At 45.5% G+C, this 20,939-nt stretch overlaps 1 protein-coding gene across 2 annotated transcripts in view; it reads right to left on the reverse strand.

The window, feature by feature from the left end:
- Pcsk6 (proprotein convertase subtilisin/kexin type 6) overlaps positions 1 to 20,939 on the reverse strand; it is a 191,240-nt gene that overhangs the window by 101,904 nt on the left and 68,397 nt on the right. For both annotated transcript variants that reach the window (XM_052760528.1, XM_052760527.1), the window contains exon 6: positions 18,515 to 18,603. In XM_052760528.1, the coding sequence (XP_052616488.1) occupies positions 18,515 to 18,603 (89 nt within the window). The remainder of the gene's footprint in view (positions 1 to 18,514; positions 18,604 to 20,939) is intronic.

Below are 20,939 nucleotides of genomic sequence, written 5' to 3' on the forward strand. Positions count from 1 at the left end.
CGCACCATGGGCTGACTTGTATACCATGTGCACACACCCATGGGCTGACTTGTATACCATGTGCATGTACCCATGGGCTGACTTTTATACCATGTGCACACACCATGGACTGACTTGTATACCATGTGCACACACCATGGGCTGACTTGTATACCATGTGCACACACCCATGGGCTGACTTGTATACCATGTGCACGCACCATGGGCTGACTTGTATACCATGTGCACGCACCCATGGGCTGACTTGTATACCATGTGCACACACCCATGGGCTGACTTGTATACCATGTGCACGCACCATGGGCTGACTTGTATACCATGTGCACGCACCATGGGCTGACTTGTATACCATGTGCACGCACCATGGGCTGACTTGTATACCATGTGCACACACCCATGGGCTGACTTGTATACCATGTGCACACACCCATGGGCTGACTTGTATACCATGTGCACACACCATGGACTGACTTGTATACCATGTGCACACACCCATGGGCTGACTTGTATACCATGTGCACACACCCATGGGCTGACTTGTATACCATGTGCACACACCATGGACTGACTTGTATACCATGTACATGCACCCATGGGCTTCATGTCTGTACCAACAAGATGAGGCTCCTCTCTAAGCAGGTTCTCAGGTTAACTCTGCCTTCTGATGCATTGACGCTTGAGGTCTTGTTAACCCTGAGGAGACTTCCCTTTTCTGCCTTGGCTAACTTCTACACATAGTAAATGACTCCCATAGAAAAGCAGGTCTTTCACGTGGAAACCAAGCAATCCAGTCCCTACCTGCTCTTCCTTTACTGAGCCCTCAAAATCCCACCAGTATTCCCGCTCTAAGGGGGGGTGGCAGTTAGCAGATGGCTAGGGACATTTGCTCTCCTGCTGAAGTCATCTGAAGTAGCCAGTCCCAGTCTGCTCCCCCTGCCTCCCCTCGTCTTCCCTGTGGAAACTGCAATGGATCTTCTGCTTCCCCTTACTCCTGACTCCTGACCAACCTTGGAGCATCCCCAGGAGGCTGGCTTGTCCTCTTGGGAGCTGTGAGTCACAAGCTACCTTTGCAATCAGTGGCAGTCATCTGCTCATCAGATGGCCTTGCCAAACATAAGTTATAATGCAAACCATACTCCTTTTTCATAATTGGGTCCTGTTGATGTCTCAAAGACGACTAGAAGAGCATCACTATTGTCTAAAGCCCCGGTTCTCAACCTTCCTAATACTGCACCCCTTTTACACAGTTCCTCAGGTTGTGGTGACCCCCCCAACCATAAAATTATTTTGTTGTGACTTCATAACTGTAATATTGCTACTGTTATGAATCGTGGTGCAAATATCTGATATGCAACTCCCGAAGGGGTCATGACCCACAGGTTGAGAAACACTGGTCTGGACGGCTGCTGTCTCCACTGGCTCTTTCATGGTCCCCCTCCTTCCCAGGAGCCTCCTGCTGGGCCTAGGAATTTCAGGCCCAGCAGGCAGGCACTTTAGACAAGAAAGTGTGGGATAAAGGACAGAGAAGCAGGAACTCCTCTTCCCGGACAGCTCTGGCTCCCACATCCACCCAATCTCCCAAGCCTCCCGTGCATTTGAAATCCTTCTGCTTTGAAGATTAATCTGGATCTTAAACGGTTCCCTCAAAATGCTCGCAAGCCTAAACTGCTTAATGGAAACGCTAATGAGACTGAATTCTGTGACTCAAAATTAACATAATTAACCAATTTATGGGCACAGATTAATTTAGTTGTTATGTACTTAACATTTCATGTTTATGAAAGGGGAAAAAAAGACATGATTTAGTTCCCCAATCAAAATGTAGAGCGAAAAACGCCAACAGAAATCTGTTGCTGTTTACTTTTCCTTCCCTGAGGACAAGGGAACAGAGCAGAAACTGCACACAGGCAGGCAGGCAGGCCGAGCAGGGCACACTGCTTCAGAGTGCCAGTCAAACTCTGGGGTCCTGGGGTCCTGTCCTGCTCTGCACCCTGAGCACCAGCTCCTGAGCAGGACCCAGTTCTCCCAGCTAGTGAGGTTTCTCAGAAGCTGGGGGACCCTGAACTGTGTGCCTCGCGGTAGGGTGAGGTCTGAGTCTGATAAAGCAAGAGCACAGCAAGGTGCTGGTCAACGCCTGCCCCACACTACTGAGCATTTCTGACAGCAAAGTCAGCCTCGGCCCAGGCTGCACCTGTGTCCCCGGAGAGCTTATACCAGAGGAGGCTGAACGAAGGGAGCATGTGGCCAGGAGGAGCTGGCATCCTGTAGGCTCACATCCTCAGATGCGAGTTAGGCCTTTGCATTCTGCAGACACCTGCAGGACGGGCCATGCATGCCGAGGGATCTGGACTGGCAGGTAAACTGCGTCTGGAAGGGTGCAGCTAAGTCCTCCACACCAGTGCCAACTGACAGCTGGTGCGACAAGAGGAAGAAGCATGGCAAAACCAAAAACAGACAGACAAACGGACACACAAAATGAGAAGATCTCTGGGTATGTCAGATTATCTTAAAAACAAAATGAATACTTCGTTAAAATAGAATTTAAGAAGAACTGGAAGAAGGCTAACAAGCTGGAGAGGAGAAATGTTAAGTGAGCACGGAAGCCAAGGAAGATGAGGGCTGCCCTTCCTGCTTCCTTCCTGTGCGGTCCCATTACCGTTTTCTCAGCTTGGGAGGAAGAAGAAAGGTCAAGTTATGCTGGGAAGGAATGCTAGCAACAATGTACTTGCACACAGCCTGAGGACTTCCCTTCTGTTTCTAGCCACTGGGCTGGCTCAGTGGCAGTGGACCTCAGGCTGTCACTACTGTGCCCTAACATCAAAGAGCTGGGACAGCAAAGGCAAAACCTGGCCTTCAGGTCATCAGGCCTGTGCCCGCCTGTTTCCTCTGCCTCTCAGCAACCGCCTCACCCTGGAGGCGGCAATTCACCTCCCTGCTCAGTTCCGTTTCCGGTGGCGTGAAATTGGTCATGGTAATGCCAACTCACAGAATCCTTCTCAGGATCCGACGTAGAGAGAGAATGCTTAAGAGTTTGGGGGTGTATTCACAATTAAAAGAAGTCAGAAATGGCTGCTACTGTAGTAGTAATAATAATAATAATAATAAAAATATCCTAAGGAGACTGGAGCAAGCAGAAAGTGAACTGAATGCACAGTCTACCTCTCCTCGGGGTTCAAACCCCCAGAACTTAAAACATTGAAGAGAATGAAAAGACCAGCTCTGGATTAGGCATGCAAGGTGTTCAGAGGAACTGAGAGCACAGATGAGAGGCAGGTAGGTAGCAGGAGGAAACATCCTGCTACAAGTCTGCTTGGAGGAGAGCAATTCCACAGGGGCTCAAACCCCTGAGGCCTGGGCTGCTAGGTCAGCAGGGATCCTGTGCAAGCATCCCTGTGGGACAGCTGTCTACCTGCAGGCTGAGCAGGGAGCAGCACAGGATTCGCTCAGAGATGAATCAAGTGAGAGATGGCGGTAGGCCAGAGAGAGCAGATGATGCCCTGAGACTAGGTAGCCCACCCAGCACCCTTCCAAATGACAGGTCCTTCCAGCACCAGGTCCCTGTTTTCTCCCATCACAGATAGCCCCCTGCCAGGAGACTGATAATCACTCACAGCCAAGAGGATTTGTGAGTACAATTGTGAGCGCGCAACCAAACCCAGCTAATATCTGAAGAAAGCCAAACATCAAATTAGAAAGTAACACAGCTAGATGTCACGGCTCATGCCCGCAATTCAAGCATTGCAGAGCCCAAGGAAGAAGGATGCAGAGTCTGGAGCCAGCATGGGCAACACAGCAGGATTCTGTCTAAAAAGAAACTCTCCAAGCCAGATGATTCCCCCAAAGACAGGGGTAAGAGAGTGCATGCAGGCAGGGGGCCTCCGAAATAAGTATCAGTATGCACAAAACAATGCAAGACCTCATAGTATCTGTTAAAATCAGCCAGAGCATCTCCAGGAAGATGGGATAGACATTATTCACTCCATTCTTCTTGCTTCATCAAGCCCGAGCCTGGAGATGGTACATGAAACAAACAAAGAGAAACTCTGAAAGCAGACAGGCAGGCAGACTGGTTCGGGATCTTGTTCTGTTAAGAATGACATGGTAGTGGGATCTTGCGTCATCTTCCTCCTCCTCCCCCTCCTCCTCCCCCTCCTCCTCCTCCTCCTTCAATTTTCATTTGTGTGTATGGGTGTTTTGCTTGCATGTATGTCTTGTGTACTATGTGCATGCGGTACCCCCAGAAGTAAGAAGAGGGAATCGTATCCCCTGGGGACTGGAGTTACAGATGGTTGTGAGCCATCATGTAGGTGCTGGGAATCAAACCGAGGCCCTATGGAAGAGCAGTTAGTGCTCCTAACCACTGAGCCATCTCTCCAGACCCATTGTATCCTCTTTTTGTGTTGTGTTTTATGGTTTGTTTTGTTGTTTTGTGACGGAGTCTTGCTGAGACAGGATGGAAAGAGGGAAACTCGTGGGCGAAGGATGCTAGAGCAAGGAGGGCGGGGCTTGGAATGTCCTCACAGTAGCTGTGGTCTGCACTCTAGTATTCCTCACCCAAGAAATCTGGCTGAAGCTTTCACCAGCTGAGACCCAAGAATTCCAACACAGTTAACAACACTTGTTAAGGCTTTCCCCCTTCCCAACTGTAAACCCACACTTTTCTAGGAATCTCATGAGAAACCCACTTGTAGTAAAATGACGTGTCCTAACCCTAGCGGCTTCTGGTTTTATTTTTATTAGATTGTAATCCCATCTGACACATCCCCAGAGTTGCCCTATAATCCTATTCAAAAAGAATGGGGGAAAAAATCTTAGCAACCCTTCAAGATGTAACACGGGAGCCACCAAATTAGTGTGCAATGCTTCTGCTCAGCCACTTCAGGGCAACTCTCCCTGAGAAGTGACGACCAGGCTCACACAGGACAACCCTTCCGTGAGAAGTCCACACTCGCTTTCAGGTTGGCCTAGTCTTTCCCCTAGAGCCTTTCTATTTTTAATAAACTCTAACTTTTTTCATATTCGTTTGTTCTGAAAATCCTTTCTTCAGCGTGGCCGAGGATCCGGTTTTGACAGAGTAGAGGACTCTGAAAAAGGATTCCCCTGCCTGCTTGGGTGACAGTGTGGAGGAGTGTCTTCACCCCTGCTGCCGCTGACAATGCTATGTGCCTCAGGCTGGCCTTGAACTCTCTATCCTCCTGCCTCAGCTTCTCAAGAGCTAGGATTATAGGCACACACCACCACACTCGGTTGCTGTCTTCGTTTTTATCTCATTTAAACCAGAGCTAGTGATGAAGACCATGACAACCAGAAACATTACTAGAGACAAACAAAAGTGAACAAAAACTCTGTTTCTCCAGTTTAAGCACCAGGAAAAGGGAAGACAAGTAATCCGGCAGGAAACTTTTACCAAACAATTGGTCTACCCCAGCCAAATAGCACAGGGAAACCATAACGACCAGCCCACATAATTGGGTGGCATTCCTGGCCCTCCGTCCCTGTGAAGAAGTAACTACCCCTCCACCCCACATACATACACACCCTAAGCCAAGGGGTGTCAGAAACTGGCAAGAAGAAAGCAGGGCTTCTATCATTCTGGTTACACACACACACACACACACACACACACACACACACACAGAGGCCCTTCCCATGAAGTCACACAAGCATGAAAAGCCCATTCTTGACCTGTAAGGCAGCAGCCAGGTGCTTCCTGGTCTTCCCTAGAGCTGTGTTAGGAGAGCTGGTGTGGATTGGCCACAGTAATGACACAGCCCTCACAGAGATGTCACTGAAGACACACAGAGAGCAGAGTTCCCAGCTTGCCCAGGATAAATGACGAGGAGGAGCATGGATGCTCACATACACCTGCCCGAATGAAGCGGCTCACGCTTCCCTGTTGGAGCCATGGCAGAGAAAGCTAAGACAGGAGGCCTAAGCAAGACTAGACTCTCATCACAAAATACACAACTTTCTAATGAAAATCACACATCACAGCTAGGTGTGGTGGTGCACGCCCTTAATCCCAGCACCCAGAGGCAGAGCCAGGTGGATCTCTGTGAGTCTGAGGCCAGCCTGGTCTACAGAGAGAGAGTTCCAGGACAGCCAGGACTCTGTTATACAGAGAAACTCTGTCTTGAAAAACCAACACCCCACTTCCCAAAAACCCTTCAGAAAACAATATCACGTCAAGTACAGGTTTGTAACAGCAGTGATGCAGCTGTAAGGGAATGCCACAGTGGAAGAACAGTGTGAGGCAGCAAGAATGTTTGGGCAGGCGACTGCAAACATGCTTGACACCAATGAGAAAACATTCACAAAGCAATGGAAATTATCAGCAGAGAAACAGAAGTCGTAAGGAGGAAAAAATCAAGTGGAACTGTTAGAACTGAAGGCACTGTCATCAAAACGACAGACTCAGTAAATGCAAGGCACAAAGGGGGAAAAGCATGGCATGTAAGACAGACCCATAGGAATTACCCAGCCAGAACAGCAGGAAGAAAGCAAATGAACTATAACAAAGATCTAATAGTGATGTCCCCAGTGTCCATAAAAGGGAGGGCTGAAAAAGCACTCAAAGGAGGAAAGGCTAAAGTCTACCCATGTTTTTCAAGAGACACAAAATTACAGGCTCACTGGGCACTGCTTCCCGTCTTGAGTTTTCTGTATCATATTTGATAGCTGAGGCCAACGTGTCTGATGTGGTTCTAATATGTACATATTAAGACAGTTATAAATATTTTACAGGGGGAACAGTGAGGTGTAAAGGGGGGTAAGGGGTCTACACCTCACTCAAGCTGTCAAATAACTCTTCATAGTCGGATAAATTATATGTAATTTTATACATTAAAACATACCATAGGTCAATCAAATTGGAATATAAACAATACTTAATCACCCTTCAGGAAGGCAAAGAAAAAGGACAAATAAAGTTACAGGGAACAAAATATAAAATGTCAAGCAGGGAGTGATCAGATAGTAAGAGCAAGTACTGCTGTTGCAGATGACCTGAGTTCGGTTCCCAGCATCCACATCAGGAGGCTCACAACATCGAGCTGCAGGAAATCTGAAAACCTCTTCCAACCCACGGGGGCACTGTATCCCATGTACAAATCCACACACAGACACATACGTATACACGTAGTTTTAAAAATTCAAAGTGTAAGACTTAAGCCCCAACAACATTAAATATAAGTGGGTCAAAATAAAGTAGTTAAAAGTCATAGATTGGTAGTGTAGGTTTAAAAATCCATGTTTGGGGCTGGAGAGATGGCTCAGCTGTTAAAGGCTAGGCTTACAACCAAAAAAAAAATCCATGCTTGGATATATAATCTCTACAAGAAACTTAATGTGAATATAACCAATCTAGGAAGATTTGAAGTGAAATGATAGGAAAAAAAATAGATCACACGAGCAGTCATGAAAAGAGAGCCAGAATAACATACTAACATCATAACATCATAGAAAGTAACATTCCAAATAGAGGAAGGGACCAAAGACAGAGAGAACTTCTATCGGCAACCCTGAATGGGGAAGACCAAGGGACAGTGTTTTGAGATTTGGGTTTGAATTTAAAATAAAAATCTCAATCAATTTTGTAGAAAGAAAATAAAATTTTTAGATTTTAAAGACTCACAAAAGTTTACAATTTGTATAACCATCCATGTGTATAGCAAACATTCGAAATTATGTTTCAAAGAATTCTGATTAAACAAATCAGAATACTTAACAAAACAGTAAAAATTTAAAAATTCATATAAAAGAAAAAGCTAAGAAACAATGGCCATCAAAGAAATAGCTTTATAGTTAATTGCACATAATTGTTGATATGTGATGTAAATTTATTATAAATAATATAGAGTAAAAATCTGGATAAGGCAAGGGGCCAGGAGACGATGGTAAAGGGAAGCAGGGCTATGTGGAGGCCCTCGCTTTGTTTAGAAGAGCATGAGCACTGCTGAATGTCAGACACTGAAGAAATGAAAACACACGTGACTCAGGGGAGTCAGACACAACTAGAACATAAAGATTAAGAAGAGGTAGGCTTGGTATGAACCCCAGTGGTAAGAACATTTGCTTAACATTATGCAAGGCTCTGAGTTCACTCTCTCATACCACCAAAACAAAAAACAAAAAAATTGTATAGAAGAAGTTATATCTATAAAAATGTAAGGCTGGCCGGGCGGTGGTGGCGGCGCACGCCTTTAATCCCAGCAACTTGGGAGGCAGAGCCAGGCGGATCTCTGTGAGTTCGAGGCCAGCCTGGGCTACCAAGTGAGTTTCAGGAAAGACGCAAAGCTACACAGAGAAACCCTGTCTCGAAAAACCAAAAAAAAAAAAAAAAAAAAATGTAAGGCTGTGCTATGAGAGAATTATATTTGTGAAAATAAAGTATAGCAGAAATAAATCCAAATATATTTGAAATCAGCATATCTGTGAATATATCAAACTCCCTCTTCAAAGAGACTCTTATGTTTAAAAAAATAAATCCAGATATGTTCTACCTCCAAAATCACGGCTAAAAAAAGGAAGATGAGCCGGGCGGTGGTGGCGCACGCCTTTAATCCCAGCACTTGGGAGGCAGAGCCAGGCGGATCTCTGTGAGTTCGAGGCCAGCCTGATCTCCAAAGCGAGTACTAGGAAAGGCGCAAAGCTACACAGAGAAACCCTGTCTCGAAAAACCAAAAAAAAAAAGGAAGATGAAAAATGTACAATAAAAGTTACAATAAAATAATCTAGCCAGTGTGTAAACATTAATATTAGCCAAAGTACAATTAAAGGCAAAAAAATCAAGACATTTTTTATACCAATTGAAGACCCAATACACTAAGAAGACAGATTTTCTCTATCACTTGTAACATAACTGTAAAAGACATACAGCAAAAGCATAAAGAAATTGACAAATCTGTTACTTCTCAGAAACAGATCAGGGAGATAAAAAGGAAGGCATAATACCAGGTATGAGCTCCTTGCTGTGGAGGGAACCCCAAGCCAAGCGGAGAGTAGTTGGTTGCCTCCATTACCGTCATGCCATTACTGCACAAGCAGGACCATCTCGACTGCCAGGTTGGTAGTGAAACTCATAGGATTCACTTCTAGGTAGGATCACTGATACTTCTTCCTTGGTACGCCACATTGCCCATTTCAACATTGTGAAATCCAGCTAGTGGGGAAGAAGTTTCCAGCTCCATTTTTTTGCTTGATTTCTTTATATCTTATAACTGAGATGCATAGTCTTCAGCGTTAGACTATGGGAACTCTTACCCAATACTTATAAACCTAGTCAAGAACACATGGCCGGGTGAGTTACAGGCTCTAGGAGCAACTTTCTACTGTTGTTTAAACTGATACAGTGTCAAGCTGCCTTCTAAACATCTATAATTATACCCGTTGACAAATGCTACCTCATTCTTAATCAGAGAGGCCTCTTTGCAATGAATGGCAGTGAATGCAGAAACTCATTGCTTCCCAGGGTGCAAGAATAAGCGATGGATGAGTGCTTACTTGTAAATAAGACATTTATGCCACCCCCTCTAAAGTTCAAAAAACATTACGGGAGAGGGGGTGGGACAGATGTAAAAGCCAGAAGATGGGAGAAGGTCTGCTAAATGCCATCTTCTTGGCTTCATGCAGCTATTACAATCACAAACTCATGGTGGATCCTGTTACCACCACTGGGCCTGCTGCACAAGACTGGCCCTGTCAACAATGTGTCCCGGATATGGGAGGAGCTCATGGGATGCTTTCCCTCCCTGCTGAGCTACTGGCCACTGAAACACTCTGGAGAATGGGAGTCATTGTTTTCAGTGGATAGTTCCAAACCCATGATCACATAATGTCCCTGGTTAAATTCAAATGGGCCGCAGAACAAAACCAAAAGATATGAATGAGGGAAGAGATTTATAGGGAGGAGTGTGAAGGAGATGAGATTAATCAGAATGCAATATATATACATACATACATACACACACACACACACACACACACACACACATGTGCTTGCGTGCGTGCGTGCACGTGTGTGTGTGTGTGTGTGTGTGTGTGTGTGTGTGTGTGTGTGTGAAGTTGTCAAGGGAATTTAACTAAGAAAGTCTCTAGAAATGTTTCATTAGATTGATCAAACACTCTGGTGACAAATGCACATTTCTACAGGCACCTGGAAGGCAAGATCAAGGGACAAAGTGTCCAGTTTTATTAACAAGACCGTGACATGGGTGAGGGAACTTCTGCAGCTGCCAGTGACTGTTGCCTTAAGAGATGAGGCCCTGCATGGCCAAAGGCTCCAGCTTTTCAGGAGTAAACCCAACTGTTGCATATTCTAATTTACATAAAAATCCTTTGATTTGTGAATGCAAGTTCAAAACAAAAGACTGTGAGGCACAGACCAAACACAGGTACCCTCAGAGCTGGTAGGCAGGCACACCTGCTAATCTGAGAATTTTTGACCCCTACAGCAGCAGCTAAACATCAGCAAGGAAGAACCAAAAGGATTTATCCAGTTAGAAAGTTTTATAAGGCTCTTCTAAATAACCCTGGGCTCAAAGAGAAAAATCAAAAGTATTTAGAAATGGAGTGGCAAGACAGCTCAGCTGAAGAACCTGCTGCCCAGCCCAAAGACCTGGGTTCAATCCCAGGAAGACCTCCACACACGTGCTGAGCACTCCCGTACCCTCATCACACATGCACACAGTAATAATAAATAAAAATAATAATTAAAAAGTACTCAGAAATAAATAGTAGTAACAGTGCAGTCTAATTAAGCCAGTGACAGGGGTTAAGGAGAACACGTAGATGGCATTCATTCATTAGGACATAGAAAATCCTAAACTTAAAAACTAACAAGTGTTCCTCACAGAGCTAGGAACAAATAATAATGAAGGTAAGGTAAAGCAATTAACAAACAAGGAAAGGTAGAAATTCATTAAACAGTAAAAAATTTATTAAAAAACAATTTAAAATTCACTTTAAAAAAACTCTAGTTGTCTGAAGGAACCTGTGATTTACAGGAAAGAAACTCTATCACTGATCAGGGGGGAAACCAGGTATCATAAATAAATTCAGGAACAACTATAAATATAGAAAAATATCTTTAAATTATGAGACTATATTACGTTTATGTCAGATTGAACCTCTGGAGAAATGAGTGATGTTTATAGAAAGATCCTCAAGGAGAATAAAAAGCCCACACCAACAGTGACCACACAGAATGACTGGTCAATCTACCGCTACCCGCAAGCCAGGCCATGCCCCTGATAGGAACCGCTTCAGAGCAGGGGACAGAGTTCCCTAACTCATCCCACTAGACAACCCTAAGTGACACCCAAACAGGAACTGTGGTCTAATCTATTTTACAAACAGATACAAAACCACGCACAAAATATCAACAACTGAATGCAGCCATGTACTGAAAGAACAATACTTGTGATCAAACAGAATTTATTCCAGGAGGGAAAGAAATACATACATTAATGTACTTCATTATACTACACAGACTCAATGGCACATGTGAGAAAGAATATAGTCATCTCTGGGAATGTCTTTTAAAGGAGCATCTTATAAAATTTAATATCCACTCCTAATCAAAACTTTCAGAAATCCAGGAATAAAATACAGTTGTCTCAATTTGACAAAGTCCAACAACAGGAGACTTACAAAAGAGAGCCACAAATCGCTTAATACTATTCCTGTATGCATCACATATGACAACAGAACCCATAAACCACGGCCATTCAGTAATGATCCGGAGTCCCTATATACTGACATATGGCACGAAGAAGAAATGAGTCACCAGTGTTAGAGACAGCCTGCCACTGTCTCCACAGGTGCCTGCTCTTTACAGAGAGAAAAGCCATAAAACCTCATAGCGCCCATGGCATTCAAACAGGGCAGTCAGAAACAACCAATACCTTTCCTACAGATGCTTCCATAGTGACTGATTATAAATACATATTAAATATCAACCCGACATAAATCTAATTAAGCATGAAAGTTCCATATGGAGAAAGTGATAAAACTTTTTAAGTGAAACTTTTAAAATAGCCTAAAAATATAGAAACCTACCATGATGCTCCCTGAGTGGGAAGACCCATTATTGTAAGGATGTCAATTCTCCCCCAAAGTAATCTAAACCCCCAAAATTCCAGGAATTTTCATGGAACTTGACGGGGAGACTCTCAAGTTCACCTGAAAGAGAAAACGTGCAAGAATAGCAGGAACGTTTTTGATAAAACGTTAAAGAGAAAATCGGTCCTATTAGTTATGGAAAAAACTCTCCAAATAATAATGATGGCATTGATAGAACTTAGAGACAGAGTAAGGAACCATCAGGGGGAGCCTGTGTACACGTGGGATGCAGGATGGGACAGGCAGTATGCACACCTAAACTGAACAGCAATCTGTGAGGGAATGATGTCAGATTCTCCTTCATACTCACTATTGACAGAAAAAACGTCCATAGGAATAAGGAGGTAAAAATAAAAGAAAATTCCACTAAAGCTCTTGGCTAAATTATTGTCCTAAGACCTACATTTTCAGAGGAAGCACAAGAGAACCAATTTTATTTTCATGGGCTTTTCTCAAGTTTGATTCCAAACTCCAGAGTCACAAAAGGAAGACAAACAAATTTGACATTATAAAACTTTCATCAGGTTTTTATTGGAATGTTACACATAGAAAAAGAACACAAATCATCCACGTGTAGCTCAAGAACTTAATAAAAAATTAAAATCTTCTAAAATGAAATATATCAGAGACTATGGGTTAAGCACACTAGGGTTTCACTCTCTAAAACACTGTCTCTATTGGTCCCTGGGAATATTAATCTCTCCTGAACATGGGTGGCACACCTAATGGACATCTGGCCAGGGGTGTTGGTGACTGGGGAAACTTGTTTCATAAGATATAATTTGGATTGACTCACTGCTTCCTTTAGTTATTTTTATGTGATAAAACTTACAGGAAACGCAGTTTTACAAAGAAAGTTGGTAAAATTTACTCCATTTGGATAAATAGGCAGTTTTGTTTTGTTTTTTAAGAGTCTATCTGTGGTGATTTTCAACTAAGTCTAAAAATGCTTTGCCACTTTTCTCTTCAAAAGTTGCAACCAACTTCCTCTCCCTTTGGGGTGTAGCGATGCATTTCTGATGAGTGGAGTATGGCTGACGTGTGTGACTTCTGGGACTTGGTCATACAAGAATCAACTGCAGTGAGAGAAGCTAGCTCCCACGCTATGTGGACACTAAAACCATCCCGAGGAAAGGTATTTATGTCGAGGAACCAGCGCCCCCAGCCCCCAGCAGCCAAGAGTAAAGGCCTCTCACCAAGAGCACTTGCGGCCCATCTTGAGAGTGGATGCCCCAGTAAAGCATTCAGATCCCAGACACAGCCCACAACTTGACTACACCTTGGAGAGTGACCCTGAGCCTGAACCATTTAGTGTAGCCACGGTCTGCTATACAACAGACGTTTACTGTTTAAGAAATCTCAAAGCGTAAGCTTTGAGATGATTGTCCCGTGGCAAAGGCTAACAAATGTGTACTCTACTAAGTTTTAGTTTCGGTAAGGGTAGAAGAGATCGTAGCCCACCACGTCTTCACAGATAATCATCCCAGACCCTGGGAAACACAAGTGCATTTTTAAGGGCATCAGAAATCAACCAGAAGAGGGCAGAGATAGATAGGGATTTAGTGGTTGACCAGCTCCAACTGCCTTGGGTGTCCAAGTTTAGAGGGATTTCCTCAACCAAAGGGGCTCTCCCTGGCTCTGCTGAGGCCAGAAGTCAGTCGTGACAGGACACAGATTTTGAGAATCTGAGCAGGAACCTCAGGAAGGACACAGCTATGGGGAAAGACATAACATTCACTCAATCCTTCGGCAGATCCCTGAAAAATATGTGTCTAGGCAATGTTCTTCTTAAAAAACCACAAGCCTCGAAGGAACACAATGGGCACAAGCCAGGGCAAGCTGTGCCAGATGCTCCAAGCACTATGCACTCCAGGACTGCAGGTTTCCACGGAAATACCAGAAAGTCACGGGGCAAGAGCAAAAACTATGTTCCTGGCAAAGAAGCCTGGGAAAGGATGAACAAGTCTCTCAAAATTCAAACTTTAATCACTGCTATAACAAAGTTTTACAGTATTCAAAAAAAAAATTCAACAGGCTCTAAATTCTACAATATAGATGATTTTTATTGTATAATAAATTTTATTATATAATGATACAATAAAAATAACTAAACATGCAAATAAAAGAATATGTGAACAATTGTAAAGAGTAGACTTAATCATTAGGAACATAAACATGTCTGGGACACTGGATCTAGTCCAGAAGGCTCTGTAGTAACTCTCTGCCATGCCAGAGAGTTTAAGAAAGTACTTAGAAAGAGTGAAGATGTGGGGAGTCTCGGGGAAGATTTAGAGATGGTTAAAAAAAATTAAGGCAAACTGCAAATATAAGACAGAAAACTATGATGACTAAAACTGGGTAGTTACATGGAATTAAAAACAGACTGGATTCAATAAAAAGGCGGCACCCTCAGAGACAGCACGACACTAACCATCCAATTAAAAGCAAACAGAGACACAGAGATTTCTGAATAAGAACAGAGCCTCAGTGACCTATGAGGTGTGTGGAGCAGCCTAGTGACTGCCACTAAAAAACACTTGAACACTGACTTTTTCTTTTACACACACACAGAGAGAGAGAGAGAGAGAGAGAGAGAGAGAGAGAGAGAGAGAGAGAGAGAGAGAGAGAGAGAGAGCTCACAAACTCATTGAGAAACAGCAAAGTCCATGCTGGAATAATAGAAAGAAAATTATACACAAGGCCATTATAGTCACAGGGAAATAATAATTAGGAAAACCATCATCAGGCCTCCACAGGAACAGATCACACAGTAGCAGAGGCAGCAGTGAGGATGACACCTGACTCACCATCAGAAACAATGGCGGGCAGGAGAGCTCAGAACGACATCTTTAAAACACCGAAAGCGGCACGCTAGAATCCTGTCCAGCACAGCTTCTTTCCAAAATGAAGAGAAAGACCACCTTCAGAGCCAGGAATGCAATCCCTGGGACGTACATGGTGGAAGGAAAGAATTGCCTCCCCCAGGTTTTCCTCTGACCTCTGTATACACGGGCATAAACCCAAAAACTAAATTTAGTAAGTAGTTTTTAAAATGACACTTTCGAATAAATTCTAAGGGAATTTCTCACCAGTATACTTGAACTTCAAAAAAACTTTAAAAAATTCTCTAGAGTACAGTGACTTAATCCTTTAGTCCCAATACTTGGGAGGCTGAGCTAGGATAATTGCCGTAAGTTTGAAGCTAGCCTGAGCTATATAGAGAGCTCCGGACCAGTTTAGGCTACTGACTGAGATTCTATTTCAAAAAATAAATTCTTCAGGTGGAGAATACAGAAAGCATAAAGTTTAAGAAACACTACATATCCAGGCAGTATACCTTTCCATGAGCTGACTTTAGTATTTAAAGCTGAGTCAGGTCGCACACACCAGCAATCTCAGCCCTCACGGGGGTCAACCTGGGCTACACAGAGACTTACAGGCAAGCCAGAGCTAGGTAGTAAGACGGTGTAACAAAATAAAAACTAACAAGTAATAGCAATGCGCACACATGAAACGTCCACTGAAAGCATGAAAGTGAGTGTGAAATGAAATAATCTGTTTTAGATTACTTCATTACATTACACATGATTTGTATGTGGCTTATTCCAGAGAGACTAAGGAAGGTTAGGATACACATTTTACTCTCCTGAGCAACAACTGAAAAACACAGACAAAGAAAGGTTTGGCCCCATGGTCGGCCCAGAGGCACTGCATAGAAATTGCAGGCCATGTGCATTAAAACTCAGAGAAGAGGCCGGGCAGTGGTGGCACACACCTTTAATCCCAGCACTCGGGAGGCAGAGGCAGGCGGATCTCTGTGAGTTCGAGGCCAACCTGGGCTACAGAGTGAGTTCCAGGACAGGCTCCAAAGCTACCCAAAGAAACCCTGTCTTAAAACAACAACAACAAAAAAAAAAAACCTCAGAGAGGGTGGTCGCCCTATGTCTGGGGTGCTCCAAAACTGCCCTGTCCAGTGGTGGGTGCCAGGGGAGGGGCCGTCAGAAAAGGTGGCCATCTCTGTGGAAGCTAAAGGTGTGCATGACAACTTTGGGGACACTGGCTGCCATGTCCTTGGGTTAAGGACAGGGCTATCTTTTTACTGTACTCAGCCTTGCTCCTTGTCCCGGCCCTAGGTAGTCCGGCTCCTCCCAGCTCCATGCTGCTGATTTCTTGGTTTCCTTGGAACCCCCTCTGTTTGCAGCCAAGCCTCCAGGTCAGGATCCAGCCATGCCTCCTGTTTCTGCCCTCCCAAGCTCCGCCTGCCCGTCTCATTTCAGTACTTGGTCTCGTACTGACTTCTAGGCAGTCCTATTCATCCCAAAGGCATGCTGAGCTCCTGGAGGCTCCTAATTATGTCTGGCATCTTCTTCTCCCCTTCAGTGGCTGCCCAGAGTTATACATGCAGTACGTGCTTGAAGATGTTCAATAAATTAATTTTTAAAACATTCTTGCTCCCAGCCCCACACAGGAGGTACTCTCTCTCCAGACTCTGGGAAGTTCAGAGGCATAATTTTGCAATGAGGATAGAGTAGAACCATCCAAGGACAGCAGGCCGTACTTGTGCGGCTCCTCTGGGCAGGTCTTTATAAGCATTGCTTCCACTGAGGTGTCCTTATACTCTCACCCACTTGCATGACCCCAAAGAGTCCTTGAGGCCAGTGTTTGCAAGCTACCCTTTCCAGACAAACTCCCCGAGAATCTGCAGGTCTGGTTGGTGGGCCTGAGGTGAAGCAAGGAAGCTGCATCTCTAGTAGATATCAGCTGTCACTGGTGCTGTCAGACTAGGGACCTGGAGGGGCAAGGCTTGATCCACCCGAACAGTGGGGTCTACCTGCTCACTCAAAGTGGGATGCATTGTTTTGGTTATGTGAGAGTCGCCACAGGAGAGGGGAGGACTCGGCAGCTCCCTGGAGGTGAGCTCAGAGACAATGCCTACAAATGTGGTGTCTGGTTTTATTGCCGTATCAAACCTAGGAGGCAGCCACTGCCCTGATGGGTGATGTCGCTCTGTATGCTGTGAATGTGTTGCTCTGATTGGTTGATAAAGAAAATGCTCATTGGCCAGTAGCCAGGCAGGAAGTATAGGCAGGATAAGCAGACAAGGAAAATGCTGGGAAGAGGAAGGCTGAGTCAGGAGTCACCAGCCAGACACAGAGGAAGCAAGATGTGAAGGCAGAACTGAGAAAAGGTACCAAGCCACGTGGCTAAACATAAATAAGAATTATGGGTTAGTTTAAGTGTAAGAGCTAGTCAGTGATAAGCCTGAGCAAATGGCCAAGCAGTTATAATTAATATTAAGCCTCTGCGTGATTATTTTATAAAAGGCTGCGGGACTGTGGATGAGAGATTTGTCCCGACCACAGGCCAGGAGGGACACGGGAAAACTTCCAGCTACACTTCCCTGCCATACTTAGGCTCACAGAGGATATATAAGTTGTCCAAGAATACACAGGCAGTGGAGTGTGTGAGTGGGCTTAGACCAGAGACCTGATACCAAATGACAAATCCCAGCCACTTCAAGACGTCCAAAGAAAGGCAGGTGAGTTCCTAATTTAGGAAACCCTTGGGACTCACTTACTCAAAACTCAAGAAATTCAAGGACTGGATGATGCAGGAAATCCCCGACCCAACCTTTGCACCTCGTGTTCTTTGTAGGTGATGCTGATGAAGCTGCAGTCCTCCCCAGCCCCACCCAAGGAGGCCAGCAGCTGCTGTCTGAGCAAGCAGTTGCTCTTCCAACAGAGACATGGATAAGCCCCCCAAGCAGTCCGTGAGGTTGCCTGGCACCCTTTCCTCCACCCCACTGCTCAGTGTTATGCACTTAGGAGGCACCTCAGAATACCTGGCAACTGTGTTACCACACTGCCAGGCTCCACTGGGGCACAGGAAGGCATGGCACCCTTTGCTCCAAAGCCTCATGCTAGCAAGGGCAGCTTGACTTACCAACGTGAGGAACTGCATAAAGAAAGCCAGACGCAGCTGAGGTCAGGCCCTGGACACACTAACTCCACTAGAAATAAGGAGTGGCGGCAGAGGAGTGACTGGTGGGGAGCACTTCACCAAATACAGAAACAGGAGGTGGCAGCACAGCTACAGGAGATTGAGCCAACAGAGAAGCAAGCGTGTCTGGGACCAGACAGGGAGCCACGGAAGCCTGCCAGAAGGGTCCAGGGCATGGTGGAGGTGATTCAGGGGCCAGGGTGGCAAGGACAAGAGAATTCCCTTCCAATGGGACCTCAGACGGCAGGAAAATGGCAAGCAGCTCCTAGCCTGAGACCCACCTACCAGCCTGGCTGCCGCCTCAGGCCAAGCCTACACGAGGCTGCTGACCACCACAGGGGGGCGTCCTCTACGCAGCCCCCGGCCCCTTGTGCTTAGCTCATGTTCGCCTTACCTCCTATCTTTGCGTTATATGCTATGCCCACGATGCAGTAGGAGTTGTTGGCCGAAGCAGCGACTTCTCCCGCACAGCGGGTGCCGTGTCTGAAGCAAAGAAGAAAAACAAGAAAAGTGAGGTCCTAGCCCAGCAGTTACTAACAAATCCTATAAAATGCTCATTATTTCTGCAGCCAAGGTCAGCTATCCCTATGCCTGAGATGCCGGCGAAGCCCCACCCCCTTTTCTGCGCAGCCCTCCTGGCATATGTATGTATTCAACCAGGCCCTGCCCAGCCCTCTTTGTATCTGGAGATGGCAAACGATGGTTCCCAGGTTGTTCCTTTTAGGATGCCTCCCGTAGATTCCCAGTAAGACCTGCTGCCAGTGTCCACGGCCCTGGGCATCTGGGCTCCTGTTACTGTTCACTCCCTGCCAGGGCTGTTCACGGTCCTGCCTCAGTTCTGTGTCTCCTGTGACTAAAGACAAGTCACTTGGCACTTACAGGTGTGGTGGTGCCAATGCTCGCCTGACGGACACAACGAAAGGAAGAAAACCCTTTTGCCTTTGTCCCCTGTGTCCTGACAAACACCCTGCATGCCTGCACAGATCTCTGTCATTCCCACAGAGGAATAACAGGAGCCAAGAAAGGACACTTTCGGTCAAATACTCGGTAGAGGCCGCGGACATTGAGGAAATCAGCAGAGAAACAAATTGTTATCCCCAGGAATGACCCCATCTTCTGATGTACCACACTGGGTTATTTCCTCTTAGCAGAGGCCAAAATATGGGCCAGTCTCCATAGTACATCTGTGAGGAGAGACCACGGGGCATTGAAATCATTGATTCAGATTTGTAGCAAAATTTAAAAATGGTCCCGGGTCTGCATGCTAGCCCTTTGGAAAGGAGTCATCTGTCATTCTCTGGAACTCTCACAGCCCCAAGGCCAGGCCTGCTCTCAGGTCACACACTGGGATTTGATTCCGCCCTTCAAGGGTCATTGCATGGAATATAGATCCTGCTTCCCCACACCCCTTGATGTGTGACCAGGAAGCAGGCCCTTGGCCCCAGGCCTCCCCGCTGCTGAGCAGAAGGGCACCTTGGGACGTGAGGCAGAAAGCAGTCCAGGAGCTCTGGGAGTTCAGCATCTGGCATGTGGCACACAGCACCCGAGTGGCCCTGCATAGCACCTCGTGGAACCCACATCATAAGAGCATACTGCTGTAGTCTGGATGTTGAATACCCCGTCCCCAATCTCATGTGTTCAAGTCTTAGTCCTATGCAGACATGCTGTGGGGTATTTGTATACTCTGTGAAGATGTGTTGCTGGGATTGATGTAATAAAAAGCTGAATGGCCAATAGCTAGGCAGGAGGTATAGGTGGGACTTCCGGGCTGAGAGAGGGGGAATGGGAAGAAGAATCTAGGCACGCAGGAGAAGCCAGGAGACATGGAATAAGTTGGATGTGCAGAAATGGAGAAGAGGTTAAAAAAAAAAGAGCCATGTGGCGAACATAGATTAATAGAAGCAGGTTAATTTAAGTTTAAGAGCTAACGGGGCAAGGCCAAGCTAAGGCCGAGCTTTCATAATAAATTATAAGTCTCCGTGTCATTATTTGTGAGCTGGTGGCCCAAAGGAAACTCTGTCTAGAGTGACAGCGAGGGGCTGCATCTTTAGCAGGTAGAGCCTTGGGCCATTGCACACGTGCCCTGAGGGAGACTGTGAGACCCAGACACTGTCTCCTTCTCTTTTGACTTTCTGGTTGATCATGCGCTGTTCTGACCTACTACTGTACATTTACTGTTTGTTCCCACCATGATGCAGGAAATGGACCAATTGATCATGGACCATGACAAGGTAGTGAGCCAAAATAAATCTCTCTGTGTCTGTTTTTTGTTTTTCTTCCACTCCCCATCCCACCCCAACCTCTCTCTTTCCCCATCTCTCAGAGATGCATCTTGCTATATTGTCCGGGCTGGCCTCTAACTCCCAGGTTTCCCTTACATAGCTAGGACCAGAGGCACATGCCATTGTATGTAGCTTGACCTATTACTTTTTAAGTCAACTGTCTCTGTCATTTCTCTATAATGATAGAAAGTTGACTGACATAAGCATGTTGGGAAGACATCCACAGGCCAGTGCTTTATCAACATGGGAAAGAGAAAAAGGGCTTTTGTTACTCTTCTTTAAGTATTTTTGGAAGAATGATAAAAGTTAAGCAAATCAGGCATGCTGACAGAGAAGGACAGGCAGGTACCACAAAGGAAACCCCAGGAGCAACCCCAGGACTGCCATTTGTCACTTGCACAGGTCCCTTGACCTCTTCAGGTCACCTGAGGCGGCAACTTACCCTGCGGAAACAATCCCTACACGTCACCTCACTTACCCTTCCCAATAACCCTGGAGCTAGGGCCATCATCTGCATGGAGCAGCCTCCGAGACATG

The sequence above is a fragment of the Peromyscus californicus genome, unplaced genomic scaffold (genome assembly GCF_007827085.1).
Source record: "Peromyscus californicus insignis strain IS unplaced genomic scaffold, ASM782708v3 Scaffold_4__1_contigs__length_199733344, whole genome shotgun sequence".
Classification (NCBI taxonomy): Eukaryota; Metazoa; Chordata; class Mammalia; order Rodentia; family Cricetidae; genus Peromyscus; species Peromyscus californicus.